This window comes from Mandrillus leucophaeus, unplaced genomic scaffold (genome assembly GCF_000951045.1).
Source record: "Mandrillus leucophaeus isolate KB7577 unplaced genomic scaffold, Mleu.le_1.0 Scaffold38, whole genome shotgun sequence".
In the NCBI taxonomy this organism is placed as follows: domain Eukaryota; kingdom Metazoa; phylum Chordata; class Mammalia; order Primates; family Cercopithecidae; genus Mandrillus; species Mandrillus leucophaeus.
The window spans coordinates 5,186,613-5,199,882 of NW_012104031.1; the positions used below are offsets into that span (position 1 = coordinate 5,186,613).

The 13,270-nt window shown below is 53.5% G+C and overlaps 1 protein-coding gene across 2 annotated transcripts in view; it reads left to right on the forward strand.

Moving 5' to 3' along the window:
• The first annotated feature begins 2,102 nt into the window (after positions 1 to 2,102).
• Positions 2,103 to 13,270, forward strand: part of LAD1 (ladinin 1) — a 19,046-nt gene continuing 7,878 nt past the window's right edge. Inside the window, exons 1-2 of one of the 2 annotated variants that reach the window (XM_011990560.1) lie at positions 2,103 to 2,442; positions 12,415 to 12,558. In XM_011990560.1, coding sequence (XP_011845950.1) covers positions 2,405 to 2,442; positions 12,415 to 12,558 — 182 coding nt within the window. In that variant the 5' untranslated portion in view covers positions 2,103 to 2,404. The remainder of the gene's footprint in view (positions 2,443 to 12,414; positions 12,559 to 13,270) is intronic. The other variant, XM_011990559.1, reaches the window with a different exon arrangement.

Sequence of the window (13,270 nt, forward strand, 5' to 3'; positions counted from 1 at the left end):
GGCTGGAGTGCAGTGGCGCGATCTCTGCTCACTGCAAGCTCCGCCTCCCGGGTTCACGCCATTCTCCTGCCTCAGCCTCCCGAGTAGCTGGAACTACAGGTGTCCACCACCATGCCCGGCTAATTTTTTTTGTATTTTTAATAGAGACGAGGTTTTACCGTGTTAGCCAGGATGCTCTTGATCTCCTGACCTTGTGATCCGCCCGCCTTGGCCTCCCAAAGTGCTGGGATTACAGGCATGAGCCACCGCGCCTGGCCTCTGCTCACATCTTGATGGCAGACTTCCAACCTTCAGAGCTGTGAGAGAGTAAATTTCTGTTGTTTAAAGCCACCCAGTTTGTGGCACTTCATCACAGGAGCCCCAGGAAATGAATGCACTGATTCAGCACCAAGTGCAGTAGCTAGCACTTAGAAAGTATCCCGTAAATGTACGATGTCTGCCGTCAAGGAACTTTCTGGGCACTAACATATATGACATTCACTTTTCCTTACTTCTAGGGTTGTCTGCATACAAACTTTCAATGTCTTTGGGCTTTTATATCTGTAGGGAGGCTATTCGATTTTGGGCTTTTAGAAACCCCATTGTTTCCTGGCTTCATGAAGTGTCCCTGGCATGACCAGGCTTCAGATGACTTCATAGGAGTATTTTTCTTCCTGTGTTGAGGTGTCACTACTGACCAGCCATGGGAAGAACATTCAGTAGGTCCCTAGGGAGACAGCAGCTTCCCTGACAGTGTCAGGCCCCAGGTCAGAGGATGCAGGGACCTAGACTATTGGGGTCCCCTCTTTCTCTTTTCCTGTAAACAGCAAACAGCTCCAGGGCCTGCCTTAGCCTCTGTTCAGAGCTCCCTGGGGCCTTGTCGACGTTCATCTGCTCACTCTAATGTCACTAGCAGGGAACTCATACGATTTCCACAACCTGGAAGGAAGCAGAGCAAAGTATCATAACATCCACTCCACAGATGAGGAAACTGAGGGAGTTTGTTCCAAGTCACATAGTTCACAAACGTCAGAATCAGACCTCAAGGGTGCAAGCTACCAGTACAGTTCTCATGTCCTGGACCTCATCCTGCCCCTCCTATGCCAAGAAGGAAGGCTCCCTGGAGGAGGGGGTACTTTGGGAGGGGGAATCTCAACAGGCTGGCTGTGTGTGTGTGTTTCCAGGCTTCTGCCCGGCAGCCAGCTTGCCCTTCACCATGAATCTCAGGGCTGGAGGGCCTCAGATGAGCACCAAAGAGAGGCTGAGGCTGGGCAGTGAGGCCTGGGAGCATGAGGGCAGTTCCTACTCCGGCTCCTTTTCTATCTTCTCATCCTGGCGCTGGCGGCTGTGCTTCCTTCCTCTCAGGGCAGGAACTGCAGCTGTGCCTTGACCCTGTGTTTCAGATCCATCAGGGAAGATAAGATTCCCCATGCTCAGCACCTGACCTTCTCTTAGCCCACCTGACGCTGGTTCCTGGAAAGAAAGCACCTGGCCCCGCACCAGCCCGGATGGGCACATAAAGGGAGCCAGGTGGTACCGGGGTGCCTGAGCTGTCTCACGGTGCTCCAAAATTCGAGTCCTAGATATCTGTGTTTAATCTTTCCTCGGAGAAGAAAAACTGAGCTTCCTCTGCCCCTATTATACACCCTGCCACTTCAGCCAAAGTCCAGTATCAGAGAGCAAGGACAGTGCCTTTGACATATTTGTGCTTTCAGGCTGTGGGCACACAAATGTTTGCTGAATTGAGTCTAAGATTCTCCCTTTGGGTGGGGCTGGCTCTACCAGGGGCGTGTTTTATGTGCAGCTCAGAAAGCAAAGCCCCATTCCTCTCAGCCAGGCCTACTGGGGCGGTGGGCCTGGGTGGGTTCTGAAGCCTGGGAGTGGGGAGGGCGTTCTCTGGAAAGGGGCCCAGAAGGCGCGGGCGCTCCGAGATTACAGTACCTGCGCTAACTTTTCCGCTCGGCTTCTTGCTCTTGAGCTTCTCCGGGCTAAGTCGGGTTCCCGGCAGGGGTCCCCGCCCCCCAGCCCAGCTCCCCGGCACCCGGGCAGCGACACAGCGCGGGGAGGCGGCCCAGCGCCAAGCTGGTCGGACAGGTTCTGAGCAGGAAGTCTCCCGCCCTCGCCCCGGGCAGCCGACCAGCCCCACGCCGGCCCCGGGCGTCCGTCGGTCGGTCCCGCGATCCGTCCGACGGTCCACCCAACGCTTGCGGCCTCGCGGCCCGGCCGGCCTGGGCTGCGATCAATGCGGCTTTGTCTGGGACGCCCACACCCCAGAGGCAGCTCCCGGGTCAGCAAATCGGAGCGCGGCCGGGGCGCGCGGGGGTGAGATAAGCGGCCATGTGACCCCACCTGGGCGGGCGGGGGAGGGGCGCCAGGTGAGGCGGCGGCCGGCGGGGCGCGGGCGGCCACGCGGGGCTCCTGCAGCATGGCTGTCAGCAGGAAGGACTGGTCCGCGCTGTCCAGGTGAGCGCCCGAGGGAGCTGGGAGGGGCGCGGGGTCGGCGGGGAGCTTTTGGGTCTCCTCTCCCCGGGAACCGGCCTCCTCTCCGCCTGGGACCCTGACACCAAGGCTGGACCCTGGTCTTGCTGCGACTCGCGGGAGACAGGATTGGGGCCAAACTCGGGGACCCTGAGGTTACAGGGTAGGTCTTCTCCCATCGGGGCCTGAGGTCCCACACAGGGTACTTGGGGGAAGGCTGGTCCCCAGTCTGGACGCCCCCTGGGGTATGGCCTCCCTGTGGAAGATGGAAGCAGGAAGGAACGTTTTGGGGGATTGTGGAGGTGTTCAGAGTAACCTCCAAGCCTCATTCCTGAGAGAAGTCTCCCTCATTCCTGAGTGTGTCTCCGGCAGAGAGGACCCCTAGGAGGTGTCCCACAGCCCCTCTTGGGAGGCGGAGGAGCAGGGAGAGCCTTCTTGGAGGGGTCAGTGAATAGGACTGGAGGGAAGCAGACCCATCTCCCACTAAGGAGGCTCAAAATCTCAGCATGGCATTTTGGGGTGGCATCTGAGCTGAGAACCTTAAGATAGTGTCCATCCTCATCTGTGCTGCTACAATATTTGTACACTGGTCTCCTAAAGGGTCAGGGGATGAGGCATCCTTTCCCTGCCTACTGGACATCCTATCAGGGTCCCAGAGGCCTGGGGAAGGTGGGTGTTCAGAAGGCGGCACCCCTCATAGAGATTGGTGACCTCTACTGACTTCTCTTGGAGCGACCCTGAACCTCTGCCAAGAAGGCCCCCTGTGAGCATTTTCACCTCATTCCTCCACTGGGCGCCTCCCTCCCCCATCTTGTCTCTAAGGAAACTGAGGCTCCTGCAATAGCTCAAAGCTGGAGCCGGCTCTTTTGATCCCTTTCTAGCCAGGTAGACATTAGCGTCTTGGCCCCTCCCAGGTGGGCATTTGGGTCTTGGCCTTTCCTGAGCCAGGGCTATTTCTGCCAGGTGCAGACCAGCACCCTCCAGCCATTTGGGTCCTGCAGGCTTTCCCCATCAAGGCATCTTTCACAGGTTTTTCCAGTGCTCTAGTGTGTCCTCTACCCTGCTCCCGCCCTCCCTTAAGCGCTCCAGAACGACCTCATTGTCTCAGGCTTAGCCTCTCCATAGCAGCTCATCGCCTGGGACTGGGGGTGGGGGGCCACCTCCCCAGACCCTCAAGACCTCACAGTACTCTGAAGCACTGTGGGCAGCCCATGGGCTCTAGAGAGGGGAAAAGGTAAGCCCCACGAATGGAGGGAACTCAGTGCTCTGGAAAAGAAACCCAGGCTGCTACAGAGGAAGATCTGTGCTGAGGGTGCGGCTGAGGAGTCAAGGTCTTGGACTTTGCATGTGGGTCAGTGTGCCTGGGGGTTGATGTGGGAGTGTCTTTGCTTCTAGATGTGGGCCTACCTGTGCCTATGAATGTATGCTTGTGTGTGTGTGTGTGGTGTACTTGTGGACAAGTGTGTTTATGGCCTATGAAGAGATGAGACATCTGCGTGTGGAGTTGGTTCTTAATGTTGCTGAGTCTTGAGCTTGTCAGTCTGCATATGTTCAGTTGAACTGTTTATTGAAGACTGTGCATTGGGTTAAAAATACAAACCAGACACTCCTTCTTCAGAAGTTCATAGTCTGGTGGGATATATGTGATTTTGTGTCTGAAAGCATGCCTGGATATGCATGGGGGTGTGTGGGGGGAGGCAGCTGGGGCAGTGGAACTTTGAAAATGGGAGCAAGGTCGGCCTAAGCTTGTCCACTGCTCAGATGGACATGGACTCATGTGGCTACAGCCAAGTTCCCACAAGATGTCCAGGGTAAGTGCCAGGGAAGCTCTGGGAAACCAGTCCTGCCACAGGGGCCCCTGGCCTGCCCTCCCTGCATGGTCCCAGCCCTCATAGAGCCCCGTGGGCAGATGCAGCTGCTGCCAACAGTCACCCTGATGAAGCACCTGGAACAGAGGACCGCTCCCGCTCCGCTCCCTGGGTGAACAAGCCTCAGCGGGCAGGCAGGAAAGGGCTGTGAGTCACTGTCAACGGAGCCTCCTGGGCTGGGGAGGACCGTGCTAGGGTGTGACAGCATGGCCCCAGGTGGGGAGGTGGATGGAGAGGTGGGTGGGTAGCTGGGGGCCAGCCTGCAGCCCATCCTTGGCATAGAGCAGAAATTCAAGTCCTCCAGCCCTGGGATGGGATGGGGGGCAGTGGTGAGCTGGCTGGCTGGGTGCCCTGGTCAGAGGCCTTGTCCTTTTCTCCCTGGACTGGCCTGGTGACCAGTGAGGCTGGGCCCGGCCTGTCTGCAGGGGGTGAGGGGTTGATCTAAGAGTGCCTGGGACTGAACAGCCAGTGGTTAATCATTTCCCTGCCTGGGCCTTGAGCCGCCCTCCTACTTCCAGTTGCTGCCCTGGGTTCTCCCGACACCTCTCTCTAGACCTTTGGGGCTGGAAGAGACCTGAGTTACCCCCCACAGTGACCATGCGGAAGGGGAGCTTAAGGCCTGCCCTGCTCAGGTTCAGGAGACTGGCCAAGGTCATGGGCATGCCCTCCCATCCCTCCTCTGTCCTCCCTTCCCTATCCCCAGCCCCCAAGATTTGCAAATTATGCTCCTTGAGCCCCAGGGTTCCACAAAATGCATCTGGGGCAGCCTTCTCACCCTCTCCCAGCTTTAAGCAGAGCAGCTGAGCCTTAATCTATTGTATAATGGGCTTCTGTCTGATTCAATTTGGGAAAATGGGTTCTACTGCTAAACATGACTTTTAACCACTTCACTTAAATCCCTGCCATCAGTTGCTGCAGAATAGATGGAAGTTAGACTTCAGGAAGAAAATTCCCAGGTGAGAGGTCAAAACAAGCTCCCTAGTGAGAAACAGGGCAAAATGTCCTTTAGAATTGTTTAAGAGAAAAAGAGGACCCCCATCTCCAAAGGATGGAGTTGAAGTCTGGAGTGGGGAGAAGGATAGCAGCATTACGTGGAGACACCGAGATGGATGTGTGTCCCCCAGTGAAGGCCAGGAGGTTGGGGAAAGGGTTGTTGAGAGGGAAGGAGTGGTAGGCAGCTGGCTGGTGCTGTGGCCTCAGCTAGTAGGAGCAGCGGAGCCTCCCCAGCTGTTGGGGCCTGCAGGTTTCACCCTGGGCCTTGCTCTGGGGTTTGAAGGTCAAGGTTGCATGGGCCATGGGGTTTCCCCAAACCTCTGCCCTCCCAGGCTTTGCCCTGGGCCCCAACCTGTCCTGGAGTGGGGAATACCACACCTTTAGATGCCCTCTTGGGCCTCTGTTCCCTCCCCTGAGGGTTCAGCTGTTAAGCTCACTCTGGGTTGGGCCGGTCCTCCCTGGGCATCCTTTTCTGGCACTTGGTATGGTGGTTAAGGGTAGGTGCTTTTGAGAGGCTGACCTATATTTAAATCTTGGTTTCTTGTTTTTATTAGCTGTGCAATCCTGGGACAGTTGACTCTTTTGAGCCTCAGTTTCTTTATATAGGAGATGGACAGAGTCTCGCTCTGTCACCCAGGCTGGGGTGCAGTGGCATGATCTCGGCTCACTACAACCTCTGCCTCCTGGGTTCTAAGTGATTCTCATGCCTCAGTCTTCTGAATGGCTGGGATTACAGGCGTGTGCCACCATACCCAGCTGTTTTTTTTTTCTATTTTTAATAGAGATGGGGTTTCACCATGTTGGCCAGGCTGGTCTTGAACTCCTGGCCTCAAGTGATCTGCCCGCCTTGGCCTCCTGAAGTGCTGGGATTACAGGTGTGAGCCACCACACCCAGTGGTTGTTGTAAAGATGAATGCCAGGGGTATTAGAACAGTGACTGGTGTTAGAGTAAGCACTTCCACGAGTGTGCTCACTTCCCCCCTTATTCCTTTAGTTATGGATTTATTCGTATTCACCATGTTCAACAAGTGCCCAACACTGTTTTGAGCCCTCAATTTTTTATTTATTACTGGGGTTTCAACAACTGTACCCACTGAGTCCCCTCCTGGGGACTGGCCTTTGCCCTTCCCTCCCTCCTCATAATTTGTGCTTATCCGAGATAACATTTCTCCCCAGGGTGGGGTGGTGCTGCTGTAGGGACTCCTGTTTTGCCAGATGTCAGGGTTGAAGGCAGCCCCATGATTGCCAAGCAGCAGGGATGGTGGCCATGTCACCTTGGGTGAGCTGTGGGGTCTTAGTGTAAAGCTTGGGGACACTCAAGGATCCCTGGGTTCTGAGTCCTGCAGCTCAGCCCTGGAGACCCCCCAGGAGACCAGGCCCTGAGTGCTCATGCACCATCCAGGGCCCCACAGGAGGATAAACAAATTGGCCACTTCCCCAAGGGCTGAGGGTGGCATGTGGGAGCTGGGTGGCTCAAGACCTAGGAATCCTGGAGGCTCCAGCTCAGCCAGCTGTGGGTGTGGTCAGGGGAGAGGCGTTCTGGGCTTTGTGGGTCACTTTCCCCAGTGTTTGGATCCCTCGGCTTTGGAGGGCAAGAGCTGTTTCCAGGCTGTGGACAAGGTGCATCCAGGGGAGGGAGCTGGAGATGTGGCCTCATATGTAAGCCAGCCGAAGTTGGCGTTTCTAAGTCTGAATAAGAAAACTGAGGAGACGTGGGACTTTGGAACCCGCCTCATAAGAGAGCATCTGTTTGTGTGTAGTGAATGAAGGATGAATGAATGATGAATGTTCAATCTACAAATACCCAGAGCTCACGGGAGTCATGCAGAGGCCCAGGGGAATCTTGTTTAAGTTCCGTGGCCAAGGTCATAGGGGGAAAGTTTGATGTGGGCTCCTCTCCATCTCCCCTGAGGAAGTAGAGGTGTGACTGATGGAGGAGGGATTGAGGTTCTCACCAGGAAGAGCTGCCCTGCTGGCAGAATTGGGAGGGTCTGGAAGGTTCTCCTCCAAAGGCACCTCCTTTCCCCTTGGGGTGATGGGCAGGCACTCACCTTCCCTGGGCAGACAGCCGGGCAGATTGCCTTTGGGGGAGGAGTGGGCTTTGTTTCCCCTTTGTGTGCCTTGGCATCCAGGAAGAGGTTTTGTAATTTCTAGGGAGGAGGAGAGCCCAGCACTCCTGAAATTGACACTTACTTGTTCTTCCACATTTGTCAGCACCTGCTGGGTGCCAGGCGCCGTGCTGGGCACTAGACATGAAAGACACCCTATCCTGCGGTTGTTTCTCTCACTGCAGGACAACTCAGTTGCTCTTTTCTTATATAAAGACGTGGGTCTCGCTTCATTGCCCAAGCTGGTCTCAAACTCCTGGGTTCAAATAATCCTCCCACCTTGGCCTCCCGAAATGCTGGGATTACAGGCATGAGCCACCATGCCCAGCCAGTCACACTCTTTTCAACCCTCTCAGACCTTCTCCACTCCCTCCTTTGTTTGCTCATCAAAAAAAAAAAAAAAAAAAAAAAAAAAAAAAAAAACTTAAGATCTGTACATTTATGTAAATTATACCTTAAAGCATTCTTTGAGCCCACATCCTCCTCTAGCTACTGTCCACACCCCCCCTTTTTGTTTAGATGGAATCTTGCTCTGTTGTCCAGGCTGGAGTGCAGCAGCATGATCTTAGCTCACTGCAACCTCTATCTCCTGGGTTCTAGCCATTTTCCTGCTTCAGCCTCCTGAGAAGCTGGGATTACAGGTGCCTGCCACCATGCCTGGCTAATTTTTGTATTTTCAGTAGAGACAGGGTTTCGCCATATTGGCCAGGCAGGTCTCGAACTCCTGACCTCAGGTGATCCACCTGCCTAAGCCTCTCAAAGTGCTAGGATTACAGGCGTGAGCCACTGTGCCCGGCCACTACTGTCCCATGCTATTTGCTTCTCAAAAGAGTTGTTGCTACTCACTAATTCCTTTTTTGGTTTCCATTTACCCCCGCCAGCCTGCTCAGACTCTGGCACAGTCCTGGGATCTGCTTTTCCTGTGGTACCTGGTGCCTCTGTGCTCACAATTCCGTCCTGGTCTCGTTCCCCTCGCAGCAGCATCTGACTGAGGCCTTCACTCCCCTGTTCATGCCAACGCCCTCCTCTGGTTTCCTTTGAGCTCCCTGGCTGCAGCGTCTTGATCTTTGCTTTTCACTGGTGTCTTCTCCCTTGGAACAAACCAGAAGCACAGCTCTTCATCTCCTCCTTGTCCCTCCCCACTACCACCCAACAGCCCACCGCACTCCTCCTTCCCCTAGTCTTTCTTATGTTATTAATGGCAGCTCCAGAAATAACTCGGGCCCAAAATCTAGCAGTTCTTGATTTTTCTCTTTTCCTCCCCCTCCTCCCACCCAACATCCAATCCAACAGCCAACCCTGGTGGCTGTATCTTCAGAACATGTCCCAAATCTGTCACTTTTCCCCCATGTTTTCTGTCATCACCCCAGTTCAAGCCACTATAGTTCTAGTTCTCGCCTATGGGATTGCAGGTGCCTTCTGACCCCTGTTTCCTCTCTCGCCTAACCTTTTCAATTTTTTTTTTTCATACAGCAGCCAGAGAGATTAAAAATACAGCGATTCCATCATGTTGTTTCTTTGTGTACCACTCTCCAGGGCTCTCCAGCACACCTGGAATAAAACCCAAGTCCTTTTCCTGTTCTTCAAGGCCCTCTGCTTTGGCCTTGCCTCCCTCTCCAAATTCCCTGAGGGCCACTCTGGCCCTGGCTTCCCATCTTCCCCTGAATACCCAGCTCCTCACATGTGGGCTCTGCACTGGCTGGATCCTCCTTCTGGAACACTGGCTGCCAGATCCAGCTCTGCTGCCTACTTCTCATGAACCAGGCCTCTCCTAGGGGGCTTCCCCATCCAGCCACCTTCTCTCATGTTACTTACTTTGTTCCCTTGTCCTAGTGACACTTAGCTGGTGTCATTTTGTTCATGGGCTCCTTTCCTTGTTCATGGTCTGACTCCCCCATGCTGGAAATGTGCTCCGTCAAGGGGAAGACCCTGTTGGTCTCATTCCTGGCTGTTCCCAGCCCCTAGAATCATGCCTGGCACATAGTAGGTCCTCAAAAGTAATTTTTCATGAATATTGGCTCAATCCAGGGGATGCTGGACCTAGAAAAAAATCGGAGCAGTCATGTGGTTCATTTTCTCATTTTAGGAGGGAAAACAGAGGAAGAGAAAAGGAAGTGACTTGCCCAAGGGCAGGAGGACTAGAAACCAGATCACCTGACCTTGCCTTACCAAAGTCTCCCTGCAGAGGAGAGAGGCTCAGTGGGAACTAGGGCTGGGCAGCAGGAGAGGCTGGGACAGCAAAAGGTAGAGAGTTTGGCATCTGGCAGTGGCAAGGGGAGGCCTTGCAGTCGTTGCTATAACTCTGGGAGGCAAGACAGAGGCCTTTTCTAGAACCTTTTAACCTGATTTGCAGACAATGCAGGGGGAGCCACAGGGAGGTGCCGGGAAGGGCTCCTCCATCTGACTTTCACAGCCTGGTGCTTCCCTGCTCACACCCTGTCCTGTCTCCCAGAGTGAAACTCAGCTTCCCACCCCCAGCAAACCCTGAATCCTGGTACCTTCCCTCTGCTTGGACTGCCAGCCCCACCCCATCGAAAGCCTGTTTGTTCACTGAGATGCAGCCCAGGTTCATCTCTTCCATGAGCCTTTTCTGATAACCTTGGCCTATAGCATTTGTTCTCTCACTGTGCAGAACAACTTCTGCACTTTGGTTGGGGGAGTTATTGGTGGACACACTTCTCTTTTTCACTGGTTTGTCAATATCTCCAGGGCAGAGACCCTGCCATGTTCTGTGACCCCCACACAGTTCCTGACATGGTGCTGGCCTGTCACAGTCACTCAGTTTTCATTTGCTCTTCGGTTGGATTGGAAGGGGTGGGTTGGATGGAAGATGGGCTGGTGGGAGGTGGTAGGTAGGGCAGGTGGATAAAGATGGTGGAAACAGGTGGGTGGCTGAGTACGTGGGTGTGTGGGCTAGTAGTAGATGGATAGACTGGTGGGGTTGGCTGACTGACTGTAGAATGCCTGCTTGGCCCCATGAATGAAGAATGACTGGGGCAGGAACCAAAAGTAGGGTGTGGGATCCCCTTGCTCCCCGGAGAAGTGAAAGTTGTCTGGATTTTCATCCAACTCTGTGGAGCTCCGTGGCTCAACTCTTTCCATGAAGCTCTTTCCATCTGATAGGTGAGGGAGGCTCCAGGAGCCCCTGGGAAAGTGAAGGGAAGGCGATATTGGAGTTTTTTCCAGGTGTAAGTGGTTTTGTAAGTCTTCCCTTCCCAAACGCTAAGAAATTCCATGGGGAACTGAGTAACTGAGGAAATACCTCCATGACTGTCCACTGATGGGTATTACCTAAGAATCCTAGGACCAAAAAGAGAAAGGCACTTGGCAAGTCCATCTGTTTCCTTCAGGCAGGACCAGGCCCGCCCTTCCACATTCCTGGTCACCCCCAGGGACGGAGGCGCCCCATTCTCATCCTTGGGTCCAGAGTACAGTTCAACCCAGTGGTTCCTATCTGGGGTGACTTTGCCCCCCAGGGGACATTTGGCAATGTCAGGAAACACTTTGGTTGTCCCAGCTGGGGAATGTACTACTGGCACCCAGCAGGTAGAGGCTAGGGATGCTGCTAAACATCCTGTGATCCAGAACAGCCCCCGACATGGAATTGTCTGGTCAAAGTGTCAACATTGCTGAGCTGGAGAAACCCCGGTCTAATCCAAAGCCCTGCAGCTTTAGTAGGAATTTAATAGATGTATAATTTGAACTACATTTAAAATGTTAAGTTTTTTTTAAGGTGGAGTTTCACTCTTGCCCAGGCTGGAGTGCAATGGCACTATCTTGGCTCACTGCAACCTCTACCTCCCAGGTTCAAGTGATTCTCTGGCCTCAGCCTCCTGAGTAGCTGGGATTACAGGCATGCGCCACCACGCCCAGCTAATTTTTTTTGTTTTGTTTTGTATTTAGTAGAGACAGGGTTTCACCAAGTCTTGATCTCAGATGACCCACCCTCCTCAGCCTCCCAAAGTGCTGGGATTACAGGTGTGAGCCACTGCGCCTGGCCTAAAATGTTAAGTTTTTGAGTAGTCATGTTAAAGAAAAGTAAAAAGGAGCCCAGCGCAGTGGCTCATGCCTGTAATCCCAGCACTTTGGGAGGCCAAGGTAGGAGGATTGCTTGAGCCCAGGAGTCTAGGACCAGCCTGAGCAACATTGTGAGACCTCATTTCTATAAAAAATTTAAAAATTAACCAGGTGTAGTAATGCACACCTGTAGTCCCAGCTACTCGGGAGGCTGAGGTGGGAGGATCACTTGAGACCAGGAGGTTGGGGCTGCAGTGAGCTGTGATCGCGCCGCTGCCCTCCAATCTGAGCAACAGAGCGAGACGCTGTTTCAAAAAAAAAAAAGGGAAAAACAAAATTAATTTTAATACTATAGCTCATTTACCCCAGTATATCCACAATATTGCCATTTCAACACACAATCAATATACACAATTTTTTCTTCCTTTTTTTTTCCTCCCTATTTCGAGACAGTGTTGTTGTGTCACCCAGGCTGGAGTGCAGTGACACAATCTCGGCTCACTGCAACCTCTGCCTTCTGGGTTCAGGTGATTCTCATGCCTCAGCCTCCTCAGTAGCTAGGACTACAGGTGTGCGCCACCATGCCCGGCTATTTTTTTTGTGTGTGTGTGTGTGTGTGTTTTTAGTAGAGATGGGTTTTTGCCATGTTGCCCAAACTGGTCTCGAACTCCTGAGCTTAGGCAGTCCCCCTGTCTCAGCCTCCCAAAGTGCTAGGATCACAGGCATGAGTCACCGTGCCTGGCCAATGTACACAGTTCTTAATGAGACCTTTTTCTGGTCTTCAAGACCCAGCGTGCATTTCACACAGCATGTCTCGGTTCACACCAGCCACGTTTCAAGCGCTTCTGAGCCACTTGTAGCCAGTACAGGCCTAGAGGGCATTTGGTCTCTTCTCCCAGTCCTACAGGAGCCTGCCTCAGGAGGGTCCTGGGTTTCCCCAGCTGTGCTGACCCTCTCCTCCCCTCCCCCAGCCTTGCCCGGCAGTGGACTCTGGAGGATGAGGAGGAGCAGGAGCGTGAGCGCAGGCGGCGGCACCGCAACCTGAGCTCCACGACGGATGATGAGGCTCCCAGGCTCAGCCAGAATGGGGACCGGCAGACCTCTGCTTCTGAGAGGTAGGTGCTCAGGTTTCTATCCTGATTGATGGGGATGGACTGGCTGCCTCGGACTAAGTGCAGCATGTTCCGTCTGCTCAGGGAGTTGGGGTCCAGGAAATGAGGCTGAAGGGTGTGATGATGAACTTCAAGTTTCCCACCTTCCCCAGGCTCAGTCCTGCCAGCTTCTGTCCTCTTCATAACAATGCTTGCTACTTTTTGTTGACCATCCATGAGCCAATACTGTGCTGGACATTTTATGGCCATAGCTCATGTAATTCTCACAATATCCCTGGGAGAGAGGTATTGTTATCCCATTTTACAGGTGGAGAAACAGCTGAGATCTTGCTGAGATCAGGTACCTTAAGAGTGGCAGGGCCAGAATGTCCATCCAGATTTGTCAAGCTCCCACCTCCTTCCATTATTCAGGCTGCCTCCCTCTAACCCTGACCCTCTATAATTTAATTTACTAATTCTTTTTTTTTTATTTAATTTTTTTTTTTTTTTGAGAGTAAGTCTTGCTCTGTTGCTAGGCTGGAGTGCAGTGGTACGATCTCGGCTCACTGCAACCTCCGCCTCCCTGGTTCAAGCAGTTATCCTGCCTCAGCCTCCCCAGTAGCTGGGACTACAGGCGTGCACCACCATGCCCAGCTAATTTTTGTATTTTTAGTAGAAATGGGGTTTCACCATGTTGGCCAGGATGGTCTCGATCTCTTGACCTCATGATCCGCCC